Source organism: Pollicipes pollicipes, unplaced genomic scaffold (assembly GCF_011947565.3).
Source record: "Pollicipes pollicipes isolate AB1234 unplaced genomic scaffold, Ppol_2.1 Scaffold_6093;HRSCAF=7227_pilon_pilon_pilon, whole genome shotgun sequence".
Taxonomy (NCBI): Eukaryota; Metazoa; Arthropoda; class Thecostraca; order Pollicipedomorpha; family Pollicipedidae; genus Pollicipes; species Pollicipes pollicipes.
The window spans coordinates 10,954-38,326 of NW_023596810.1; the positions used below are offsets into that span (position 1 = coordinate 10,954).

Consider the following 27,373-nt stretch of genomic DNA (forward strand, 5'->3'; position numbering starts at 1 on the left):
TTCGGAGAGCCATAAGACAAAGCGAGCAAACCTGGCCACCAACCCTCATGCCTTCCAGCTCTCACTCTTGCCACTCACAGCTGCATTCAGCGCCGACACGTGAGAGAGTGAGAGCACTGTGCCCCTGCCCGGACGTGTGAGATCGCTGCGAGGCCCCGATTGGAGCTGGCAAGGCCGGGGGAGGGGAGGGCTGCGAGGGCGCGGCGTGACTGCCGCGCTGCCAGAGCTGCTTCGCAGGCCACCAGGGCAGGCCGGCTCAGCGACGCAGTGCGACACAGGTGAGTTGTCTGTAGGCGGCCTGACTCGTGCTCGGCCTGCTTGCCGCGCACGCACAGTAGAGACATGATCACAGCACACTTAAACAACGTAGCTCAACGCAGAGGTGGGAACGTCCCAGAAGTGGAGCGAACACCGATTTTATTCTCCTCTTGTATCGCCACAGGGTTCAATTTAAACATTTGTTGAAGACTATGGGCATGACGATGCAAAACTGCTATCCCCTCCCCTGCTTCTGCACCCTTGTAATTACGCCCGAGTCCACGGGCTGTGGCCCAAACGCCGTCCTGACGAGCTGACGTGAAGGACAAGTTCACTCGGGAGGCCCATGGAACAAAAGTCGCCAGCGACGCGGTCACCAGGTGTGCTCCCTCTCCGACGCCACGCTCGTGTCGTAGGTGGTGTAAGACTAGAGACGTGGAGCCAGGAAGCGAGGCATGACTGGAGTGCTGGCGACGTTGATGTCGTTTTCCTTAGCTAGGTGTGCAGCGTTTGTGTGGTCTTCAGCTACGCCAACCTCACGTCCTGACCAGCTGGGTAGTCAAACCAACGAACCAGTGATACATGCGGGGCACTGCTGCAGGAATGTCCTAATAAAGTGCGAACAAGGCTCGTCAAAACTCGTCTAGCAGGACCGCAGTCTGATCCGCAATTCATCCTTGTAGGCTGCCATGTCGGCCTTGATTCTGCTCCTAAACGTGAGTGCAATCCTCATCGCAGCATCGTTCTCAAAAAGTTCTGTAACCGCCATGGAACAAGTAAATTCCAAATGCAAGTTAACGATTCAGAAATGGAACCTACGGCATGGGCATACGTGTGCAAATTCCCTTAAAGCACACGGTTAACGCTGTAGCCAATTCGATGGATTCGTTACATTTTACCCGAAAGCATAAGTGGCAGCAGTACCAGATATTCAGCATGCTCGATGGCTTCGAAACACCATGTGCGTTAGCATACGAGGCGGTGCAAAACGTTACATTGTGACAACCTTTTCAAGCCACATGGAACACTTGCTTGGTCATTATCAATACGCCCGAAGCGAACGTCCGGCATATGACAAAAATATTTTGAAGTATGGTGATGGTCGACTTGCAGTTTTGCAGCTGGGAATTAAAACCGAGATTATCGTTTCTGTAGGAGGAAATAATGCACACAAATTGATCAGTGCAAAATTTTGTTGAACGCACCCAGATGACCAATATTTTACATCCGTATGAAAAGGTTGCATTTTTTGCTTTATCACCTCTAAAATATTTATATAAACAGTGACCCTTCAGTTCCCTCTCTCCTACACCTGCATGGGACATACTCCTGCCCATCTGTGACAAGTGTTTTTTTTTGTATGTGATTGTCGTATTTCTACAATTCCAAAATTCTGGAAGTTTAGAGCGGAACATAGAGCCACTCTTTGGCTTAAGTGGAAAGAAGGGATGAACAGTCTTCAGTTATCGACTAGTTAGTTGTCGAGTACCCAAATAGACAAAACAATTTTTAAACGCAGACGTGGATGACAAGCAATTGACAAACAATCAGGAAGCCTATTGGTTTTCAGAGTGAGTTGTTAGGCCTAATATGTGGTTCGTAAGTAAAGGTTTTCAACATTCTTATCCACTCCACCAAGGCGTATGCATATCTGTTCGAAACAATTACGAAGAAACTACTGTTGATGGGTGAGGAATGACTTAGGATTTGGCAGCAATAGCTTGAACACTCACTCGTATTTGCGGTCCAACTTCACTTCACTGTGTCGCAGATCTTCCTGCCCAAATTTATTTGCAATCAGAGTTTGCAACTTTGCCCTCTTTACCCATCACCATGACCAATCAGTTTGATTCCAAGACATGGCCATTTAGTCTTACCCATCTCAGAGTGTGACAAATCATATTCTTATATTTGTGCACAGTTCATTAGCCAAGGAAAAAGCTACATGTGCATATAATCCGTAACTCATATTCCGTATCCGCCCTTGTACTGCCCTTGAATGCTACCACAGAACGTTCTGCAATGAACGCACAACAATAGTTCCCACTGACACGGCGCTGTGAAATGCATCCGCGCCACCCAAGAGGACGACGGTGATGGCAGGCAGCCGACCTCAGGACGGATGTTCAAAAGTCAGTCAGTAGGCCACTAATCATTACGACCGACCTTTGCCGCCGCTAACGAGACTGGATTAAACAAAAAGATAACACAGTTTTAGTTGACAGCCAAGGTAACAAACCACGTAGAATGTTAGGCATGTGTTAGTGATGATCAGCAACTACAATGCTGAATGGGATTTACCACAAAGCGTTTTGGTAATAAAATTCACGCTATTACATGATAACAGATTCCTGGTGGCATCTAATTAATGTCGTAGGCTTTATTCTTCATTTTATGTCAAATGCACGTTAACCAATTCATATGAGAAAAATCTATGTTTACACAAACTTCAAGCCTATCGGGAATCATCAGATGTAACGGAAAACATATTTAATAGTGCCAAAAGCACGTTACAAAACGGGGCATACTGTAAAACACTGATCTTAGGGACAAGTCATGATGGTTATGAATTCTTGTACCGTTTCTAAAGATTACCTGATTTTAGAGGGCTAAGAGATGCGATCGAAAGCCACATATGACTATGCACTGCGTAGCAGGGTCTTGAGAACTTTACCAAAGCTTGGCACAACTTGGGACATTTGCTAAGATTTCAAGAAATCGCTTTTGTTCTAGTGATCTTGGAATGCATCGAAGTCGACTGGATAATATGTCGATACATTTCCCACTTTACGCTCAAAACTTAAAACAGTTCTTGCGCCCTATTTTAGCCACAAACCATCAACTGGTCACAAGATCTGCCAGGCAGCTAACTGCTGCTCCCGCCAGACTGACTAGTCCCGACAAAAAAAAAAAACTAACCGCAACCAGCCTTGCTCACTCATTGGTGCACATACCTTGCGAAAAATGACTTCGGGAGAGCCCAGAAAAAATACAACAAATAACATCAGAGTTCATAGCTGGCGCTTTGCACAGGTAGACTCACTTATGGGAACCAAGGTCAAAGGTCATATGCCGAAGGTTAAAGGTCACTTCTCTACGGCAACCTGCCGGCACCTTACACTGTTTGTAGCATAGTTGATGTTGCGGCAAACAATTCCTCCTGCATATGATATTTCCCATTTCCCCACGGATTCATCACTTCCCCGTGGACCTCCCGGTTGCTTTAAAATTCCTACGACTCTTTCTAATGAAATGCGATTACAATGCACTGTTGTGAATATGATTATTTCAATTGAAAATGTTTGTGCATTCTAAAACCAACGTTTGTGTATCACGTATAAGACATTTCTATAACTCGACATTGAGGGCACCTTTTCCGCCATCGCCATCCCCATTCACGTTCCGTCACCAGCATTCTTATTTGCTCTCCCGTCATCGAACTGTTGGCGCAGTCAGAAAGGTGCAAACGGTGCAGATATAGCGTCTCATCTATTTCAGAATGGGCGCACCAGAGGCGAACGGAAAGGCGGAGGCTGCGGCCGTCAGCCCACCGGCGACGAAATGGTACCACATAGACAAGAATTTCTTGTCGATCAAGCTCATCTACTTCTGGTTTTTCGCAAGTAAGCTCAGTTGCACAAGGCAACGCAACTTACTAACGCAACACAACTGTGTGCTCTGATGACTAAGTCATGTTCCAAGACTCGCTAGAGGAAAACTTACTTTCGCAACCTGCAGCGAGGCAGACAGGTCCAGCCGTTGCGTATGGGGCCATGGGAATGACGCTGGATAAGGTCAGACGTGATGTTCCTGCGCAGGTTGGGCCCTCCACGTCAAGTTAATTATTCAAACGAAGTAGTCCCTCCCCCTGCTTCCGACTGAGCTCGGACTGGACGTGCTGAGGTCGGCGGACGGGCCTATGGATGTGCTGAGGCCCGCGGACGGGCCTATGGATGTGCTGAGGTCGACGGACGGGCCTATGGATGTGCTGAGGTCGGCGGACGGGCCTATGGATGTGCTGAGGTCGGCGGACGGGCCTATGGACGTGCTGAGGTCCGTGGACGGGCCTATGGATGTGCTGAGGTCGGCGGACGGGTCTATAGACGTGCTGAGGTCCGTGGACGGGCCTATGGATGTGCTGAGGTCGGCGGACGGGCCTATGGACATGCTGAGATTCGTGGACGGGCCCATGGACGTGCTTAGGTTTGCGGACTGAGACTAGACCTTGGCTGCTCACTTTCCGTCCCATGACCTGTCTCATCTGTAACTCTGTTACGATAAAGAACAAAACGCAGTGAGGCTACTGGAAGCTTCAATATCTGTCTCCATTCTGGATGCTGAGAGCAGATCTTTCACATCCCTTCACAGACACAGGCGTCTGACACTGACAAGAACATACACCCTAACATTGATAGCAAAGTGCATATTAGGGAAACCCGGGCAGCCATAAGGCACTGTCCTTCTGGTTGAGAAAGGTCATAAATATAGGCCGATCAGAGCTTCTCAGAGAGGTGGATAACCGGACCATCGCTGAGACGGTGATGACTGTTTTGATGGTGAATTTCCACTGGCTGCTGTACACTTACCAGCCAGGGTAAGACTCTGCAGTACACATATGAATGTTTTATTTAAAGGGAGTGTGACACATCTGTATGGGGTTTTGAAACAAAAAAGCCATATGGTCACCTATACATGCATGACCCCATCATAACGCCATTCAAATCCTGCCACTCAATTAGCTGCGCGGCGGTCAAGGCCAAGCAAAATGTAATGGTCAAGGCGTTCATATCTGGCGTTCATAAGCATTATTTCCAGATATAATGACTGCCAATTGGCTCCCAATCAATACTTTGCAAGGTACGATGATGTCATGAAACAATAGCATATCAAGGAGCATATTCACTGAACAGAGACATTGCGTTGTCCAGGGTCGTCTTTTCCTCATAAAAGTGCAACAATATTTATGCGTGAGCCTATTTCGTCACATCTGATGCGTGCTTCATTATCGATCAGCGTGAAACATTGCCTTCAGTACATTGGACGCTATTGCGTGCACATGATGATTAAAAAAGCGGTTTTATGAATTTGCATTTTCTATGCAGCTTGAGTTCAAATTATGTTCCCTCTAGATCAACATGGGAATCATCATAATAAATGTGGTAGCTTATGAAATGTCACTTCCGGCAAAGAGTAAATAATCCCAGAGGGAGGCAGGTCCTTTGAAAGCATCCTTGCGAGGATCACGAGCGAGGCTTGTACACAATAGTTGCATTGGGTACAATGTATATACCGTGTATATACCATAATGCATGTATTCATATATATATATATATATATATATACATGGTTAAAATAGCTACAACAGGTATATGCAAGATATGTACCAATGGAACCAACAGCACCTCAACAAGTAAACATTGCGTTTCCTCCCAATTTTTCCGCTACCTTGCAGGAAAGTGGCCCCTTTTCCCTTCTGTTTTCATAATATCGTTATCCAAGTGCTATTGCTCGTGCCACGGCGTCTTGATCTCCGTCTGTCGCATTTTTGTTATAAGAGGCCCATCTCAGGGGCTTCAAAGGTTTTTATAACGCTGCATTGTTAGATGATTTTATCTGTGCGCCTAGAACGAGAAGAAAAGTTGCCGAAGGTTTCCGTGGACTGAGTATGTACTGCGGAAAATCACAGTTGTGGAAATGAAACAGATCCTAGCTCCTGGGAAGATCCTGAGCGATGCCCATAACAAGCATCTTAGGTCAAGTATTTGATCAAAGCCTCAAGGTGGAATAGGCGTTTGCGCGTTGCTTGGTGTCCCATACGGTCAAGTAACTACGATCCCATCTTTTTGAAGATAACCACAATTGTGCACTGTCTTTCTTTAAAAGATCGGACAGGCCCTTTATCTCGAGTCTTGGTGCAGATCCGAAAAGCAAGTCATTCTGCAAGCAAGCGCCTGATATACCGAACATTATGATCGTCTCTTACGGGAGTTTTTCTTGGATTCCCTTCTTCATTTTTTACCGCTGCCACTTTGAGTCCATCGGTTCTTATTGTTTTGATGCGACTGTAGGGTTAGTTTAGTGGTGTCCGCATACCCGGTGCGGTGCATCCGGTGCGCTGGTGGTGACCTCGGAAGCTCCTGCGCGTTCTTGGGGACTCCGGGAGGTTCTCGTAGTGACTCGAACGCACGCGATACCCTACACCGTCGCGCGATACCCTACAGCCCGGGCGGTCCCAAACTATTACTTGGTAGTAGCATGGCCTACGCCTCTTCCTACTGTCACCCCAGAAAACGAATGAATAACGAAAAGGAAGAAGGAGACGTTCGCCTTCTTGTCCCCGACGACCAGCATGTCGTCTTTTTGAATTCAGCGAATGTCGTCTCCACCCCTCAAATATTTAGATGCATGTGTGCAGAGTTGCAGTTGTTTAGCGCTCCCGAGTCATATTTTTAGTAGAGCTATGTCGGTATAGTTCGTGTTCGTGTGTATTTTGGGCTTATTCGCATCTACAGTCGGCGCAGCCTGTACAGAACCGTGCTCCCTGGGAAAATGAAGTAGAGACAGTAATAAAATGGCGGGCAGTCGGCCTTGTGGAAGTATACCGGCTTCATTCAAAACAGGAGATAATTACACGTTCTGCTAACCCATTGGCACTTCTGGATGGAACGTGGTAGTGTTCAGGTAATAGGTTTAAGGCTAACATGACATGCCTCGCCATGGCAATCGGCCGTCAAGTTAAACCTCGCAATCACTGCTTATATTGGGGCGTATGCGTATGCGGCCTTAACCTTCGCTGGATCCCAGCGCCAGACCTCTGGGCGTTGTGATCCAGGCGCAGAAGGCTGCACGGGCTGTCATGAGGTTTGTACATGCGACTTTCTCAACATTCGTGGCGACAGAGGTCACAAATGTACCGAGGCCCAACACCGCCCCCGGCCGCAGTCAGCGCGGCGGATGGAAGGGGATGCGTCGCAACATTGAGCAGGGAGACGCTTTTCGTATTCGAATGAGAAACATGTTGTGCAAAGGGCAGGTCTCGGAGACTTGTCACGGAGTTCGTTAAATAATGGATATAGTGTGCCCTCACTCGTGGGGCTGCCAAATGACGCAGGCATCCAAAGGTCAGAAAAACTAACCAGGACCTCCCTGCGTAATTGAGATGCGAATCACACCGACGGCAATGACCCTTTGCACAGCGAAGCAAGCAGGCACCACAATTAGAACACATCCGTTAGATGTCCTGATTGTATGAACGAGCATTGTACGGTTAATGAGTCTGAACGTTCTGTCAATGCTACGCAGCTTACATCCCTTAGCTGACATTGATTTCGTATTGTTGAAAAACGAGCCAACGTTAATCCCTTGATGATGACGCTACCAGCGCCAACGGCGTCCTCACTTAAGGCAGTGAAGCAAACCGGAATCGCGTGTCGAAATCACTGTATTTGAGCAGGGTGCGTCCGTCCGTCTGTTTATAGATAAGACGGTACTAACAGCTTTATTTCTCGTAGAATAACCAGGTACGTTAATATGTACATATATATATATATATATATATATATATATATATATATATTTATATATATATATATATATTAAGGTGACATTATTCGCATACATGACCTTATGACAATATTCGTTTTGATAAGGACACGCAGCCGACATATCAATCCATCTATCTGTCCATCTATATAAATCGATCTGTATCAACTCCTCTCCTGGTTATTCTACGGGGAATAAGGCTATCAGTGCTGTCTGATGTTAACGCATGATGTTCCTTGCAAATGCACTTACAACAACAACTTACGTAACGTCTGTCTGTTTGTCGTCTTTTACCTTGGACGGGTGTGGAGGTCAAACGGTGGATCGGCCAAAGGTGCAAACTTGACGCAACGAAAGTGCGCACGGGCTCACGCGTGAAAATGAGTTTCATGCCGGTGTAGTCGACGAGTGGCGCTTGACTCGAGTTGCAAATTACTTCTTGCCAATTGGTTTTTCATGGGTTGACTAAAAAAACAACCTGCGCCAAAGCCGGCAAACGGCCGTTCGAAACCATGGCCGCATATCGGCAACCGATCGATCGAGATGCGGTCGCATGATTCGATCGAGATGCGATCGCATTGAACGGTGAATCGCATGATCTCACGTGTGACGCTGCACGTGCCATGTATCCATGCACGGCTAGGATCAAGACAGATTTCTCCGTTTTTGACCATTTTCTAAAGTTTTGTACCATATTTTTTGCACCACGTTGTACCGACAGCCAGGACCGGTGAAGGCGGGCATCCACCCTGTCGACCAATGCATCGTCTACAATTCACGTAGCCAACATAGGTATGTGGGACGGACAGTTGCGCCAGTGATCATTGTGGGAGCCGGGCATGTCGACATTTGGAAAATGGTGCCACTGTCGTCGGAGTCATCGCCAGGATCTTGCCGACATTTTTGTTACCGGATGCGCGGATCCATTGGTTGAATTGACCGCCCCTTTTATCATTCCATACACTTCCGTTAAAAACAGTTTTTACCGAGAGGTGTACAATTTAGAGTAACCTACCGACAGCCTCGTCCCTAGTACCTATGCATATTCCTCCGGCACCCATTGGCAGGATCGTTCGAAATCACTCGTCTCCATTTCATACCGTCACTTTATTTCCATTCCATTTAGCGAGACATGCACACTGGTTAATGGTTTATTCATAGCGACCCCGACGACGAAGAACGTACCTCATGGCATCATTCGTGACGTCGTAACTATGGCCTCTGCGCCTTTGACGGATACCATCGAAAGCATTCGTTCTCCAGCTGATGTTATCATTATGTTTCCATAGCGTTCAACAACAAGGTAGGAATGCTTGTTCGTGGTTTATTTACGCCCACCTGTGCGACGAAGAATCTGTGTCTTTGACGTCATTCATGACGTCAAACACATTCGGTTCTGCGCTTATCGGTATTCACAACAGCCCGAAAGACAAAGATGCTACGCCACGTCGCGTAGATCTCTGCAGGACGCGCGTACTTCTCCATTTGCTTGATCGAGGTGAGACAGGAATGGCGCAACAGATTCTTTTAAAAAGAAGACACTCGGCGCGCCCACGGCCGACGACGGAAAAATATTTTTGTAGGTGTAGGATGCTTCAAAAATGGGGGGGGGGCAGGCTTAGGGTATACTTAGGGACGTCTGCTGATAGGCAAGTCAAGGTGACCGAGGGGGAGATGGAGGGCTTTGCACGCTTTTAATCTGCGTTAACACATTTTGGAGCCAAGTGAATGTCTTGTTGCCATGCTTTATATGCGCCTGCAGCAGCTGTTGACTGGTACACAGTTTGCGTTCTGAGCGCATTCCCATCATGCAGCAAACAAACATACCCAGCTACCGGACCTTATCCGTCCGTTTCAGTATTGTTTCCAATGACATATTGCGTGAGCGGGGAAACATTTTCTTTTTTCGATCACTGAGGAGGCCTTTGTCTCCACAGGGTATGTGCAAAAATGAATCTCAGGCACAGACTGGTCCAAATTTTGAGGTCTAATCCACTCCCAAAGTTATCTATAAGCCTGTATGTCGCCGACTACTTTTCAAGAGGCTCTACATGGGCTTTTATCACTGTGTTTTAGGCATGCAAAAAGTTGGAAAATTTGGAAAGGAACGTCAAAAATAATGTAACAAAAGTCATAAACCATTGTTTGTACTGTAAGACACTACCTCAGGCCCCTCCTTTCTTTAAAAAGCTCCTTACCTACATCTGTAGTAGGAGTTTAGCGCAACCCTGATTTTAGCAAAAGAGTTGGTGTTCCATGTGTCATGTATTGCCAACATTATATGCATGTCAGCTAATATATTATTATTACGCTAGTTGACTGAGACCTGTAGATGTTATTTGAAATGACTACCAGGTAGCTGACACCTGTTGCGCGACTACCATTATAGTCTTATTTGCATGCCGAGTACATATAATTTTGATACGTTTCATGACGCGGCGAAAATAAAGGCTTGATTGAGAGCGCATAAGATACTTTGAATTGCCATTTCATGTTGGATATGCAATTAAGCAAACAGTATTTTTCACTGAACCTTCTCCTCATATGACATTATCTCCTCAGACGACGACCGCGTGGATCTCAGTCGTTACAAGCCTGTAATTCGATGTTTAATCATAAGCGTATCACACATATCTCTATATTTCTGCCGGTTCCCGATATCATGTCCGAATGGTTCAGACACCCGACTCCAGCATGAGGTGGGCATCCAGCACTCAGTCTCAGAGGTAATCGTTTGTCAGACAGGCCTTTTTACAAACCGTCTGGACTGAACAAGTAAAAAAAACTGAGGGATTTTCGAGAAGCACTAATTTAACTGACGTAGCTCAACAGAGGTAGCATTCAGAGACCATGATGGAAGGTGGAACCTTCGCCAAAAACATTGATAATGCGGGAATAAGAAACTTCGCTGTTTGTCTCAGTCTACCAGGTGACGCAGGGGGCCGAATCGCGACATCTAGTCAAGGTATCTCATAAATATATTATAAACACTGCATAGCACTTACGGTGCATAGTGCTGCGATGTACCGCTCCTGCACGACACTCGCACCTGGTGAATCCTGTCCCTGAAGCCAGAAGCGCTCAGAAATACCCGCCACAAGCTCAAGGTTTTCTGATCGTCATTCGCCGCTGTGGCTGCCGGCACCTCCGCGAACGTGCTGCATCCTCATGAAGACTCACTCTAGATAAATCATGCATTTGAAACGGCCGAGTATCACGGGGGTGGTACGTGATGATAAAGTGTAGTCAACTTCTTATAAACACCTCCTTATAAACGTATTTCACTAAATCTTGATCACATACGAAAGAATATGCTAACCGTCCGTCACATAACTACCCACCATATCCTATAAGGTGAAACCGCTATGAACAGCCCTAAAGGTTTAATGCAGTGGCAACCATGAAACGGATTTACAACGTTATCTAGAATTTACTTTTTGCATGCGGAGGTTCCCCGGCATGTTTGTAGAACAGTGCAATAATAACACATCTGCTCAGCTGCATGCCAATGATTATAACTTAAGCATGAACAACAAGCCAAATTGCACGACAAGCTTTCGGTCTCAAAAACATTCTTGGTGAGCCTGGAACACACCCTAGGTGTTCTTACGGCGACGTGGTGATTGGAGTTCAGACGTAGTGGGTTACATAAGCTGCCGGGCAGCCCTGATGGTATCGTGGTTCACTGTGCGCCATCGCAACATGGCGCCGAGGGGTGGCCGGCAGTTCGCGTTGAACGCGCCGTAAATTTGGACCTCGCGCTGCGCGCTGCATGTGCAAGCACGCTTCGGCGAGTGCATCGTGTAATACATTGTCATCGATAAGTGCTGAGTCCATGCAGCATGTACCACGCCCCACTAGCTCACTGGTTAGACAGCTCATGACGTCAAGCTTTTTCGTGCACTTGGTGTTGATAAGCGTGCCACGAAGTGTAGACCGCCGGAAGGCAAATATGATTGCGTCCAAATCGACAGATAAACCCGGTTCACCAAGACCTGTGAGTCTATGAAGCTGCGACCTTTTCTGGCCTGTTTTGCTCTGAAGAGGTTTCCTTCGGCGTTTTCGAAATACAATTTCAATTTAGCTGCTTGTTGCATTGTTAGCCCCGTCACTTAGCAGACGCCCCATCCATGTTCATCTGTTAGGGCGCGTGTTTGCACAAGATATTGCCCTGCAACGCTACCAGTCCCAACAAAAGCACGGTTGGGGAGCCTCCCGGACGAGTAAGTAACGGTGCCTAGGGCTAAGCGCACCCAACAGTCCCAACTGTCGGAACAACGGACTGGGGATGACCCAGCTGTGCCGCCAGTGACCAACTGCTGCGTCCAACACATCAGCAGGCTTCTCAGCGGCCTCAGCCCTGGCCAGCAGGAGCGAGATGCGACCCAAGGTCGCTCTGGGTAGCAACAGGCGATCTCGCCGAACGCCGCCGGGCGTCGGCCGAGTGAAGTGCCCAGTCACCGCGCGCCATGTTTAACACAAGAGGCCCAACAAAAGACACAGGACACCGACAGTGGCTGATGGTAGGGATTGACAGAGCCCCAGCCGTTTGTCACGGATACATCTGCGACAGTGGAGAGTCAGTGTCGTATTATGCTTAAGCAAAGCTGAGTTAAAAACCATGATCGAATCGTGAGGCCGCATTCGCTCAGTTTTCATGCCAGCTCCTTCCCGCCTTCAAACAACGGGATCTGATCTGAAACGTAGCCCTACGGTGTGCTCGAGATACAAATGAAGGAAAATGGTGACGTAAGCACCAACAAATGTGCTGGTGCCAGCGGCCATGAACGCAATGATGTCTTTGGTTTTTAGCAGTGCGCAAATTTCATGAAGGCCGCGGGTAAAAAGGAGGTGTTGTCCATTCCTATATATATATATATATATATATATATATATATATATATATATATATATATATATATGCATTTATGTACGTATGTGCATATTGAGAAATATTGGCGGAATGTTTTCCTTCATGTATGTTCGAATAACAACGACGGCTGATTCCGCATTGAAAAGCTTCTTGATGCATCGTTCGAGTTTCCAGGCTTCCGACTTTCCTGTATTGTTGATATGTTATACTGTTGGTACAAAATCACTCATATATTCACCGATACCTGTACATTCGAACATTCAAAACATTTCCCCATCGCCAGAGGAACATAAATGACACAGGTAATAGCTTTTGAACTTTTAGAGATGAAGTCTTGTACCGCTATCTTACGAACATCTTTTGATGCGGAGAAAACAAAATTCCTATCTTTACTTGTGTGTGTATTAGGTTGTTTGCAAAAATGTTGAGTCTGCAATGTTAACTACCGCAAAAACCTTTGACGGAAATATTCTTTATGTAATAATGAAAGCCAAATTAGCCCGGTCGCTATTTGTACAGCCCAGAGCACTTCTCAGAATTCGAGATGGCGGCCGCCGCCATCTTAAATGCCAACTAATTTTTTTTTTTGATCTGAATGACATAGATGGTCGTGTAATATGTGTGTATCAGGGTTATCACCAGTGCCGGGCTCATATCGAAACTTTTGTACCTTTGTGAGGTGTAATTCAGCGCTAAATCAGAGGTGAAATATCAAACTCAGAGAAGACATTTCATGCACAGTGTCGCGCCATCTAAATAGACCTTTAGCTCAGCCAGCATCCGTCACATTCCTCTGCTGCATCGCATAGTCACCATCGCTATGTGCACCTAGCTCCCCGTTGTCGTCTTTGATGTCCATCTGTTTCCTGGTACAACGGCTATGGCATGTGATTTCTCGCTAACACTTGCAGTAGTCTGTGCGCCAGAGACCCGCGGTGTGGCTGTTGAAGCTACAGCGTGCAACGTTGCATGCCTTATTTCCGTGGTGCAATTACAGGTCACTTCATCCAGGTACGTTTCTGAAGCAACCGTTACTATTGAGACGGCCGGCATGATGGTGGAGTCTCCGTCACTCCCACCAAAGTTGGCAATATTTCTAGTAGTTTTCTTCGGGGGTTGAGGGTGGAGGTTAACGGTCTGGTGGGCCAGTCAAGTCTCCAAGATTTTGTTCATGCCTTCTGCGGTCCCAGGAACCGGCCAAACGGCACGGTACAGCAGCTGACCGAGGTCATCCAACATCTGATCTCCTGACTTTGCGGTCTCGCTGTCCGAGTGCCGCCAGGCGTGCGCGCCCCCCAGTAACTCCCCTCTGGCAGGCTGGGGCATGTGCTTCATCTGTCTCACATGCCATCTCAGTTAGCGAGGATAACTGACCTGAAGAAACACGGCGGCATTGCCTGGAGACAGTGCTGCTGAAGGAGGAAGTGTCGCTCCGCCCTCCGCGCAGGAGGGCGGAGCTTGAAGGCTTGAAGAGGCATTTCACTACCATGCGTCGGGCCAGGCGCTCTTCGGCTGACTCCGGGCAGTCCCTCAGCTCCTGGTATGACGTGGCGCCTTTCGAGTACAGCCTCTGCAGCAGAACGGCGACATTGAGGTGTCTCCTTTACGACCCATCTACCAGGCTATGCAGCTGCGGCGCAGCTAGGGGTCACTCAATCTGAACGCGCCTCATCTTCTGACAAAGGCTCTGTCCGCTGAAGAGTCGCGGATTCAGTCCAGTGCCGTCAGGTTCAGTCAGCAATGAAACGCGACATGAAAATAAAATTGAAACAACGAAATTGAAAATTGAGCTGTCCGATTTCTTTCCGGCTAATGAACGCTTGGGGCAAACCAGGGAAACAATTGTGGAAAGCTTAGCTCAAAGTTTCGTGTCTGTTACCCCACATGACCATGACGTTACAGCTGAAGAGCAAAACGAAACCAAAAATGAACGGCAATTTCGAACGATATGGATCATTGTGACAGGATACGGTAAGCGTGCAAAGGGATTTGCGGGCGGATGTGAGGCTTGTCAAGGCTTATCAGGTGAGGCACCGGGTTGTCGGTCAGGCAGGACACAGCTAGTCCATTTTTCATTTTCATTCGCGAGTGTCAGGTGTCAGGTGTCAGTGTCAGGTGTCAGGATCCGCTAGGTCAGCGCAGGCGGCGTCCGATGTTGAACATTGGGTGGTCAACGATAACTGGATGAAGGTGAGCGGTGCAGAGGAACGGCAAACGGCAACGACAGCAGATTCTGAAATCGGTAATTTAGGAGTGGCATGCACAGTGCCTACCAAAAAGGCATGCGCCTCAGATAGCAAACCGCACCCTAAGCCGCACAGCACACTAAGCCACGCAGGCAAGTGGGCACAGGCAAACAGCACTTGGGTTTGAGTTTGAAGAGTGTAGTGGGCGAGGACACACGATACACACGGATACACACGTTTTGTTCGTCAGCTGTAGCGTCATGGTCATGTGTGGTAACAGACACGAAACTTTGTGCTAAGCTTTCCATAATTGTTTTCCTGGTTTGCTCCAAGTTGCTCCTCCACCTAGTTTGCTCCCTCAGATGCCTCCGGTTGTCAAGTGAGGCTCACCAGGCGTCGTTTGCCGTTCCTCTGCTCCGCTCACCTTCATCCAGTTATCGTTGACCACCCAATGTTCAACATCGGACGCCGCCTGCGCTGACGTAGGACGCTGACAGGCTGACAGGCTGACAGGCTGAGTAGGACTTCGGGTCCTGACACCTGACACTCGCGAATGAAAATGAAAAAAGCGAAGAAACGCAATGAAACGCGACATCGGAAGTCTAAAAGACTGAAAAGTCGACCGAGTGGACGGGTTTAAATGCTCAGCAAGACCGATTGGTGGCGGGCTCTTCCCTGAAGTCTAAGGCAATGATGGTGTTCGGACTGGTGGTGGGCTCTTCCATGGAACCTAGGGCGCTGATGGTGTTCGGGCCGACGGTCCACTCGCCGCCTGACAGCCAGACACCCTTTTTTTCTACGCTTGTATGTCTCAAAAGGACTCTCATTGTTCTCGGGGTGCAGCCACATATCTCACCGCTGTCTTCCACTTGAATCGGACTGCATACCTAGTCTAATTCAACGACAGCCAGCGCCGGACCAACCTCATACTTGAATCACACAGGCAAGACGCACACTCATGATGCACCGGCATACATCACATGGACATAACACACACTTCCACAAGTGTCTTAGGCTGTATGGGGGCATTGATGGAGAATCTGTTGCGAGCGTCGCTATGAGCGCAGCATTTAGTAGCGGCATCACAAGCAGAACGAACAGAAAGATCAGGGACAGGGCTGTAATGGCAAACCGCCTCATTATCGCCGTGCTGCTGCATATTTTCTACATGGCAACCAGTTCCCAGAAGCTGAGTGACTACCAGAAGTCAACCCGAGAGTATTCGACCGGAAGGACGTGGGCAGGCTCTTTGGTGGAGCGCGGTGCATGGGAACAGCGCAGAAGCGACTGTAACAAGGGACATGGTATTAAGCGTCAGCAGGATAGAGCTTGCTCACCGCTGAGCTGAGCACTGAGCATGAGCGCTATCGCTTTAGCCCCAGAAATTCTTCAACTGCCACGTAAATGTGATTTGACTGTCTTATTTACGGTTTTGCACTGCTTGACCTGTACGCAGCTGCGTGAGACTAGCTGTCTTTCGCCTTATACGGATTCATAGACAGCAGACAGTCTCGCCTCACATCAAAGTCATTATAGCGGAACTTCAGCAACTTTTGGGGAATTGAGATGTGAGTCATCTGAGATCTTCTTGTCTCCTTGTTTCTGCTCATCGATATATAGCTACAGCAGCATGATCTGTGAGCTAAGGTATCACATCCTGGCAGAGTTGTTTGCCACTCATCGCGTATCACTTGGAAGCGACGAGTTTCTGAACGGGCACTTGAGTACATTCAATAATATTGCATGTCTATCTTAGTGTTACAATCCTCTTCAATACGCGCGTCGTGCATGTAACATATGATCATTTTTGTAACATGTTGTAACATATGTATGATCATATATGTAACATATGGTCATCAATTTGTAACAAATGCAGCTGCAGCACACTGTATCCTTGCTGTAAGTATGAGAAGACAACAAACGACATGTATCAAATAGTGGAAGGAATTTTGGTGATTAACGATCAAGTTTGACCAATGACTTTGACTTTCAATTTAATCTTGAATTTGACACGATGCATTAAATGTGGCTGCAAAATGGGCTCCCTGCCGTCGAAGGTTCTAAAAAAAATATATCACATGAGCCTCAAATTCGTCGAGATAAAACCATGAAACTGGACCAATATTCAAGATGGGACCGTCGCCATCTTGAACAATGAGAAATGCGCAAAATTGCACAAGTAGCAATGAAGCTATTTTGGTTCTCCTTGCTATACACAACTAGTCGCATAGAGGACTTCCGGCAAACATTCGCGGTAGTTGGCATTGCAAGGTCTCTTATAAAAAGCATGAGGATTAAAGCTCACTAAACATACCAAAACCGACCAAAAACCGTCTTCTGTGGTTCATTCATGCGTTGTTTATGTAGGACATGTGTATCTAATTATGGCACATAATATCTCCAGATTCTGTAAGTGACATTGCTCACAATAAGCACGAAAAGACAACGAACGACGCATATGGATCAATAGAGATGGTTTTCGCTTTTCGTAACTGTCTTCGACCTCTGACTCTGTTCTTAATCTTGAATTTGACCCTATGCGTGAACTACTACTACTTAAATGAATTCCCTGTCATAGAACCCTTCCCCTCCCTAAAAAACGGTATAACACAACCGGCCGCGTCAGTTTACATGCAGGGTCCCCTTTTTCGTCCGCTACACAAAGTTTTGTGAATGCAAACGATACATGATATGCAATACTGCAATATGTGATATTGTAGCCAGTTCCGGACAAATCTAAGGCCCTCACTGTGGATTGGTTTCTTAGGAGTTCCGATGCGCCAACTCTCTGCTCTGAGGCGCGGCCGTGTAGACGTGGGGACACAGTGACGTCACGCTCTGTCGTGCTCCCCCCCACGGACAGCCCCCCCCCCTCACGGGTGTGGTCCCCAGCTGGGTGACCTCAGGTCGGTCGGCAGGTGTGGCTGTGGGCCAGGATGTGCCAACGCAGTCTGCCTCTTGAGGATAACGGGAGCCAAGTCATAATTTTCGATTGCGATGCGATGAGAATCATAGCCGGCGTGAAATTGACTTAAAAAAGAAAGTTTGGTTTATGGCGGTGGCGGTCAGGTTTGTGTGGGGATTTGTTTTGGTGTTTGAAACGTTACGCAATGTGACTGATACCAGCTGCGATGACCCACATACTTAGTTATTGTCATGGTTCCGCGACAAGAATATCAAACATGACAAGTTCAGAAAGAAATGTCCACAGCTTAAACCAGGGGGCGCTGGACATGAGCGAGTGAACAATAGGCGAACTGGAGCTGATCTGTTGATACTTGAAGGTCATGGTCTCATATGAATGACAAAAGAATCATCGATCACATTCTCGCATTTGGAGATGTCTGCGTTTCGGGTGCGGCTTCATCCTTCAGTTTTCGTCGGTGAAGAGAACTGAGCACTGGACATAACGATGAACTGTACTGAGGGCTGGTATTTAAAAAATGGTGACGGGAAAAAAGGATTGCTGCAGCAAGCCTCCTTTGTTTTTCTTATTGTCATCAGTCATGAACATCAACAGGCATCAGCCTAATTGCGGAGGCATTCATAACATGAATTCGGCCATTTTCCTATTCGTTCAGTAATAGATGATTGGTGCTATGCACGATAGATCTAATGCAGCCACATATTCGAAACTTAATTTTCGACGTGGCATTCCAGCAAGCACGGTGATGTGACGTTTCGTGGCGCGTAACGTAAAAGCGCCAGGCTTTGTGACAAGGATACTTTACTGCGTTTTACTGTAATAACAAGTGGAGATGCAAGTGTCCACTCCGCGGCGAGACTTAACACGACATTACATAGCAAGGAAACACGACAAAAAAAGCTCTCGCAGCACGGCGGAAAGGGCATAGTCTGATAAAGCGTCCCATTGGTGGGAATGGGCCGTAAGGCGGTCATGAGCTCAGGGCGTCCAATGTGTCGCGGAAAAGATTATTTACACACTTAAGATCTAAGCGCGCAGAGACTTGATTGCACAAATGTTGAAATGAGCTGGACGACCGTTTTTATCGATCGTTTGAACGACAAGATTTGATCTTGCTGTTCATAGATGCCCTCCTTGTAATCTTTCCGTGTCGCATGGAGATCACACGGAGAGCTCACACGGCTGAGGCTTCTGATATCAATTATCCATGTTGTGACTGGAGATGCGAAGAACGTGCATTCCATGAAAAATATTGAAAATAAGATTTCAGTTTGGCAAAATGGTAGAGACATGAATCACCCTGCACCAGTGGTAACAGCCGTGTGCACACTGCGCGGCTCTATAATCAGTGCTGTTCACTTCGTGATCAGTAAAGTTCGTCAAGATGCTATGACAAGCACAAGGAAAGATTGTGGCGCGGTGTACCTAACCTGGAATACATGGGATTTATGGCTTATTGGGTCACATGGTGAAGGCACCGACGTCTTTCAGTTATTTGCGTGCAAGTCGTTTGTTCTTCCCTGAAACGATAACTTCAAAACGCAGCCTGCAAACAAGACTCAAATGGTTGAAGCACAGTCACATTTTGTGCGTCGTACTCTACTCTTACGTTATGGATCTGTCGCCCTATCGTAAATGAAAGCAGCCCTACGGTGCATTCGTTTTTCACAGAGCTCATCTCCATATCAAAGCCTCGCACAACTAGAACAACTTTAAAAGGGTGCAATATCTCGACGTACAACCATTTACTTATTCAGAACATGTAAATCGTTCATAGCAAGCTAGTTAAGCAGCAACTTCAGCTGTGCCATAAGTGATACCATTCGGCAATTTCTGCAGATCTGACCTCGCAAGATTTGGATGAAGGTGTCCAGCGAAGCGAGCTTATTGAACAGATCAGTTTTTGTAGAATAGCACAATTACTGTGCGACATCAGAGTGTGTACTTGTACACCGATCAAGTATGAATGCGATTATATTAAAGCACACTTTCTTAATCATCATATTCATGATTTCATCTCACGATGACTGACAGCGAAGGCAACCGCCAGCTCTTCAGCATTCCTACAGAGACAAGCATGGCGCAGCCTGACAAGCAAATGTACTTTGAACCCACTGCATAATTCCTGATTAAAGATGCATAGTTTGCATATTTTCCATTAATCGTTGGAGGAAAAACCCGAAGGGGACATGGGTAACCTTAACGCAGGTGATTGATGCCTAATGTTAAAGAGACACACGTTGGCGGTAGAATTTTGGCTGTTTTTTAAGATAACACAAAACAGAGAGCAAAAAATCTGTCAGGGACTTATTGGGACCTAGCAATAAACGGAGAAAGCCGAGAGACGCGAGCGGGAAATACTATCAGTTTGGTTATCTTGCGATGCAAAACATGACAAATTTGTGTAAATGCGACTAGATGGTGAATACCACCAGACCTGCCTTACTGTATTCTACACCCACGGGTGTCATTACACGGACAACAGATACAAGCATCTGTACAGGTACAATTTTGGCCGGCTCGTGTGTTTCTGACTTTTACCATGGGATCACATACGAACCAGCGTCCGCGTAAGCGATATAAGCAGGCTCATCCGTATCACCGGACGACTTCTGAATCTTTCGGGGTAAACCTATCAAGTTTATATTAGCTATCAACCATTCAACTGAACACCTTGGAGAAAAAAAAGTTCATGTGCTAGTTCGGGTACTGGAGCCATGACAAATTTGGTGAGCTTATGCAAAGCTGTTATTGCACATTGCTTCGTTGCAATTGCACCCATCTTAGCACTTAGGCTGACTGATTTCTGAAAGACGCATAATGTTGCCATCAAGTGGAAACAGGGTGTCATATTGCGCACAAGAGCCTCCAGTTGATCAAAGTGCAAGGAAGTTCAGTTACTCATTTCAACATACAGTGAAATATTCATCGCGTGCATTCAAGCTCGATTTAGTGTCAAGCAATTTGGACACTACTCGAGCAGCCTTGGCACAAAAAGACACGAATCATCGAAGGTCACGTTATTCCAAAATTTAGGAGAACAATCTTAAGTTGGGTTTAAGTTTGGTCCACCAATTCGACACCTCCCTGCAGAACCCCGGGGGTCGGTGACGTGACACGAGGCTCTTTCATCGTTAAGCGGGCTGGGACGGAAGAGAACGCCAAGACGTATCGGTGAGTCGACGGTCGCCACGGCCAGCCCGGGACGCGCGACCTGATCGTCGTCCACACGCACACAGCCGGCAACGACTGTCTCGAAGCCTCAGCAGGATAGCGGGGCTGTCCCGGCACCGGAGAATGGGGAGGGGGCTGACCCGGCACCGGAGAAGGAAGGGGAGCTGACGCGGACTGCGGGGCTGACCCGGTACCGGATAATGGAGAGGGGGGGACCTGACCCGGGCCCGGTACGGGGGGAAGGGGCTGACTCGGTACCGGGGAATGAGGGGGGGGGGGGGCTGACCCGAACCCGGTACGGGGTATGTACTGACCCGGACCGCGGGGCTGACCCGGCGCCGGAGAATGGGTAGGGGGCTGACCCGAGCCCGATACGGGGGAGGGACTGACCCGGCACCGGAGAATGTGTAGGGAGCTGACCCGAACCCAGCACAGGGGAGGGCTGACCCGGACTGCCGGGCTGATCCGGTACCGGATAAGGGGAGGGGGGGGGGCTGACCCGGGCCCGGCACCGGGAGGGGGAGGGCTGACCCGGGCCCGGTACCGTGGGAGGGACTGATCCGGACTGCGGGGCTGATCTGGTACCGTGTGGCTCATTCGCGCACGGTATCTTCGAACCAATCAATTGACTCTTAGGTCAGATCAGAGAGAACGACCCCAGAGCTTGACCAAGAATCGGAAGAACCCCTGGTTGTTTGCTTCGGGGAAGGACTGGCGCTGAATCTGCCGTCTTGGAATCATTCAGGAGAGGTGATCGAATAGAACCACCGACTCTAGAACAATAATCTCGCGGACCCTGCACGCCTGCATCCGGCGCCTGACGCCTGACCTGACCTGAACCTGGCGCCTAACAACTGGCCTGACCCTACCCTGACGCCTTACGTCTGACCTGATCTGGCTCTGGCGTTTGAGGCCTGACCTGACCCGGCCCTGGCGCCTAACACCTGACCTAACCTGATCCTGGCTCCAGACGTCTGACCTGACAGGACCCTGACGCCTTACGTCTGACCTGATTTGGCCCTGGCGCTTGAGGCCTGGCCTGATCTGGCCCTGGCGAGCGCCTCTTCAAGAAAGTAGTCCCGCACCCAGAGGAGCGGAACTCCGAGGAAATCACTGCAGATCGCTGCGATTCGGCCGCGTGCATCATGTCCGCCGGGCTTATATCGACGGAAAAGGATCAGTAGCCATCCGATGCGGGCGAGGTCCAGAGCTTCTGCTAGGCTTTACCAAACCGCTTGATCACTTGAGAAGTTGCAACTTTGGGTAGTTTAGGACGTTTAGTTCTCATGGCCTTTTAATTTCAACGATTTTGGTCACCCTGACCTTCTGAGCTTAAAATGGGATCGTTGACCTGATCTGAACACCAGTGATCTTTTGCTTTGAAAAGGTGGACAAAAGGTAAAGGCGGTTACAGCGAAAGCTGTGAGGGCACTTTAGAGACAAATCAGGATTAATGCGTTGTTCGACCTTTATTGAACCGAATGGCCCAGATACCTTATAAGCTGACGCAAATGAGCTCGCATAGAGGCGTCCCTGCATTTCAATTTCATGTCCGTGTCTGGCTTGATTTTTGTTAAGGAAAATCACGTCTTGTATCGAATATCGCTCACTGTGTGTAACCACGGATGCGCGGTGTTGTATTTTCAAAATTGGTCGCACTATATGTGAACTACTTCTCTAGTTTGATAGTTATCTGACGAAAACACTGCAAAGGAAACATTTCGAGGTTTGTCTTTGAATTCTGGCCTATATTGATCAAAGACACCAACTTTTAAGCTCCTTTCTACTGGTGATCAATGGTACTACGGCAAGTCACCAAAGGAAAGCACCAAATGGGAACCCAGGTGAACTCGCAAACAACAAGCCTCATTTATTTACACACACTGCACACACACACATACACCACACACACACACACACACACACACACACACACACACACACACACACACACACACACACACACACACACACACACACACACACACACACACACACACACACACACACACACACACACACACACACACCACACCACACACACACACGGCTGCGCGCGTGCCCACATACGATGTATATATATATACACACACACACACACTATATATATATATATATATATATATATATATATATATATATATATATATAGTGTTATATGCATGTTAATGATTACTTAGGCATATACCATTAAAGAGTATGCCTTATCCTGCTTTGGACAGCTACCGGCAAGCTTTTCTCTCCCCCGTATCTTTCGTACACACTAAATTCTTCCAGTTTCAGTAATGGAAAACACGGGTGCTGCATACCAACCAATTCAGCAGACCACTTTGATAAAAATTAAAGCAGATGTCGTAACATAAGACATTGATGTTCATGTGGAAGGTAAGAGCTTAAATTATTGTGGTTGACTTAGGTTGACTTGATTTACTGTGGTTAATACCGATGAAGGCTAAGAATCATCAATTGCCTTTTGTTATGTGACGTCTCGACCACAGCATATTACGGGCGGCCGCCCTTGGCAGCACACCTGTTCGGTGCCGTGTTCAGAATCATGTTGGTTATTGTTTTCTGACGCAATAACTGTTACTGTTCTGCAGGCACAATGTAACATGGTGGTTTTCCAGCAGTTAGTTATTTTGTTTGCGCGTTGTGTAAGCTGGAATGTGTGCAATAAACGCGTGTGAGTAAGGAACAAATACATAGCATATCTGTTGCGTTATACGTATGGCCGGTACCCATAGCAACCATATCAGGTGATGTCATACAGATGTCTTTTTTCTACAGCGTTGGACGCGCTTCCTCGCTTTTGGACGTCTCAAAGCACCTCGAACTTAGTTGGGTCCGTGTCCTGTTGGCTATGCAGCAGCGTCCGCGGATCTCTGGCAGAACCTGCTCTCACCGTGCATGCAGATTCAAACAGGCGTATTGCCAGCCTTTTCTAGCGGCACCCAAATATGGGCATATCAAATTTAATGTGATCGGGTATCCCGACTCTGTATGCATTTGCCTGACAGCTCGTGCACTGCTCGCGCGATGCTGGTGCGATGTTTGCGCGCTGTCGCTGCATCTCCAGGTAATGACACTTCTCACCTGCCCTGTATGGGCTGCCGCACCGCGTCGTGCATGAGCGCATGCTGCGGTGCAGTCTACGCGGCTATGACGACTGTGCTCGGCTTGGAGTGCCGTCTGCGAACCGTGTACGGCTACCGCTGGCGTTTTTCTTAGAAAAACATGGTGGCTGTGGCTCGAGACGCCGCTACGTACCTGACGAACATTCTATGTTAAACAGCTTACAGGCAGGGGCGGATTCCACCTCCTCGCTCTGCTTGGGTTTTCGTTTATTTAGTCGAAGATGTCTGCAGCAGGTCATTGCATTTTGGGGGCTGTTCACAAACAGCGTTTTATGCATTGCCACTAAATCTCGTATACATGGCATTAATTTGTGTTCAGAACTTCCGCCAAAATACACAAATATAAAAATCGTTGTCACATATCCTCACTACATTCTACCAAATGCATATCTACATTGACAGAAAGGGTTTGATCTCAAAATAATCACGTCAAAGCTGTTCAAAGCGCCTCCACTCATATCACAGCGGGATTCTAACCGAGCACGTCGGCCACCTCTGGTGCCGAAGGATAGCGCCTACGAGCCATCTGCCGCGTCTGCAACGACGCGCGACACCCTCTGTCTCCCCTCTGCCTCCAGGCGGCGTCTCGATCCTGCCGCTGATGACGCTGCACATGACGGACCTGGGCCTGACGTACGCCGACGTGGCGCAGGTTTACGTCTTCATGCCGGTCGCCTCCTTCCTCGGACCCCCTGTAATCGGTGAGTGTGAGCTGGTGCGGTGAGAGGGATGGCGCCGCTGTGATCGGTGAGTGTGAGCTGGTGCGGTGAGAGGGTTGGCGTCGCTGTAATCGGTGAGTGCGAGCTGGTGCGGTGAGAGGTGGGAGGGTTGGCGCCGCTGTGATCGGTGAGTGTGAGCTGGTGCGGTGAGAGGTGAGAGGGTCGGCGCCGCTGTGATCGGTGAATGTGAGCTGATGCGGTGAGAGGGTCGGCGCCGCTGTGATCAGTGGGTGTGAGCTGGTGCGATGGGAGGGTCGGCGCCGCTGTGATCGGTCAGTGGTGAGCATGGGGAAGGGATCAACAGTGAAGAGATTGGCCAGGTAGTACTTAGTGAGCTGTTAGCAGATGCAAGTGATGAGCCGAAGCGAAGATTGTCCGGGAAATGCTCGGTGAAAGGTGAATCAGGAGAAGATAGAACAAAATCGGTCGAGCAATTATCGACGAGAGTTAGGTGTACGGTTGGCAAGTAGACGAGAAGATAAGCTGTCCTCGCGGAGGGATAGCTAAACTGCTTCCACGCCTGGGGCCCGATCACAGTGCAACCCTAGTCACGTATGAACACAACGCATCCAATTGGGTTAAAAGCCCCGTTTCTTTTGCACGTCAGCACCTGTCCGTTGGCCTTTGCTCTGCCAAGAAACATTTTTGCCTCTCAGATACTGCCAGCCAGACTACCGTCGAATTTGAAATGCCTTGGCCGTCTCAAGAACGCTCAGCGTGCCTATGTAATATTATATGCATTCTCTCGCTTTAACCGGAGCGCGTGTGCATGCGTTTGACAATGCTGAGTCCCTCTGATTCACCGCTGTCCCTGTGTGCGCCGCTGCTGACCTGCGCTGTCTCTGTGCATGCCGCTGCTGACCTGTGCTGCCCCTGTGTGTCCGCTGGTGATCTGTGCTGTCTGTGTGCGCCGCTGCTGACCTGTGATATCCCTGTGTGCTGCTACTGACCTATGCTGCCTCTGTGTGCGACTCTGCCGACCTGCGCCGCCTCTGTGTGCGCCGCTGCTGACCTGTGCCGCCTCTGTGTGTGTCGCTGCTTACCTGCGCTGTCCCTGTTTGCGCCGCTGCTGATCTGCGCTGTCTCTGTGTGCGCCGCTTCTGGTCTGTGCTGCCTGTGTGTGTCGCTGCTGATCTGTGCTTCATCTGTGTGCGCCGATGCTAATCTGTGCTGTCTGTGCACGCCGTTGCTGATCTGTGCTGTCTGTGTGCGCCGCTGCTGACCTTTGCTGTCTCCGTTTGTGCTGCTGCTGACCTGTGCTGTCCCTGTTTGCGCCGCTGCTGACCTGTGCTGTATCTGTGTACGCTGATGATGGTCTGCGCTGTCTGTGTGCGTCACTGTTGATCTGTGCTGTCTCTGTGCACGCCGCTGCTGACCTGTGTTGTCTTTGTGCGCCGCTGCTGATCTGTGCTACCTGTGTGTGCCACCGCTGACCTGAATGCGTCGCCGCTGATCTGCGCTGTCCCTGTGTGCGCAGGGTATATGGCTGACCGGACGGGGCGAATCCGGGAGCTTTACGTAGTCTGCGTTATCCTACAATGCGTAGTCCACCAGGCGCTCCTCTTCGTGCCGCCGAGCCCACTGACGACGCCGCGCGCGCTAGCCGCCTCACCCAACCAGAGCACACTGGGCTGTGCCGACTGGCCGCCGCCGAACTGCGGAAGTCTGTCACGCAGCCAGGACTGCCGCCTCATCTGTCCGGACGGCGAGGCGGCGCTGCAGGCGTGCGCCGGCGACGCCAGCCAGACGGCGGCGCCCGGCGCGCGCCTCAGCCTGCCGCTCGACGGCGACGGCTGTCTGCTGCCGGCACGTCTCACCGGCAACGGCTCGGAGCTGGCGCTGCCGACGCTGGCGGCACTGCGCTGCCCGCCGCAGTGCCAGCTCGAGTGCCAGCCCAGCGCCGGCCTGCCAGCCTCCAGCCGGACCACGTTCTGGGTGTACTTCGCACTGCGGATGGTGGGCGTGTTCTTCATGGCGCCGTCCTTCACGCTGCTGGACGCAACTAACCTCGCGTTGGTGAGGCAGCACAAGACGCCAGGGCAGAACTTTGGCCGCCAGCGCGTGACGGCAATTGCTGCCACCATCATCGTTCCGCCACTCGTCGGTGTCATCATCGACTTAGTGAGCACGCCTGGTAAGCTGTCACTTAATCCCGTTTGGACGGCATATGGTGAATGTTGCTAGTTTGACGCGAAACTAAATCAAACTAAGCATGCCCTTTGACCGGCGTTAGAGTGTTTTGAACGGAATGATGGGCCCATAAATCGCAAAGCTTCAACTTACCACGTCGTTTGCAGATGCCTTTAGCTTAGCAGTACCTTCGTAGCAACAGCTCAGCCTACTCCTGGCATTTACAATCGAATATATCTGCTGCACACACACAGGCGTACGGCCGCTTCGCGCGAGCTCTGCAAGTTTCGGGATCTGAAAATAATGTGTCCGCACGCCCTACACGATACTGCATCTAAGGCAGCCATTTAGCGTTGAGGTTACATTACACGCCACATCCGTCAACCAATCCGCACCGTGTAAACATCTCAGGGCTGTAGAGGCCTTCAATA

At 48.9% G+C, this 27,373-nt stretch overlaps 1 protein-coding gene across 1 annotated transcript; it reads left to right on the forward strand.

The window, feature by feature from the left end:
* The first annotated feature begins 242 nt into the window (after positions 1-242).
* Positions 243-27,361, forward strand: LOC119105237 (uncharacterized). The gene is made up of 6 exons (XM_037228706.1): positions 243-278; positions 3,757-3,881; positions 24,672-24,794; positions 26,290-26,517; positions 26,725-26,946; positions 27,354-27,361. The coding sequence occupies exons 2-6, from the start codon at positions 3,758-3,760 to the stop codon at positions 27,359-27,361; spliced, it is 705 nt and encodes a 234-aa protein (XP_037084601.1). The 5' UTR covers positions 243-278; position 3,757.
* Positions 27,362-27,373: the final 12 nt, after the last annotated feature.

What these genes read in the sequence shown, in the direction of transcription:
- LOC119105237 (XM_037228706.1), top strand. Translation starts at nt 3,758, where the DNA reads ATGGGCGCACCAGAGGCGAACGGAAAGGCGGAGGCTGCGGCCGTCAGC. An exon ending in CTACTTCTGGTTTTTCGCAA is followed by an intron (nt 3,882 to 24,671) that starts GTAAGCTCAGTT and finishes CTCTGCCTCCAG; the next exon opens with GCGGCGTCTCGATCCTGCCG. An exon ending in CCGCCTCATCTGTCCGGACG is followed by an intron (nt 26,518 to 26,724) that starts GCGAGGCGGCGC and finishes CCGGCCTGCCAG; the next exon opens with CCTCCAGCCGGACCACGTTC.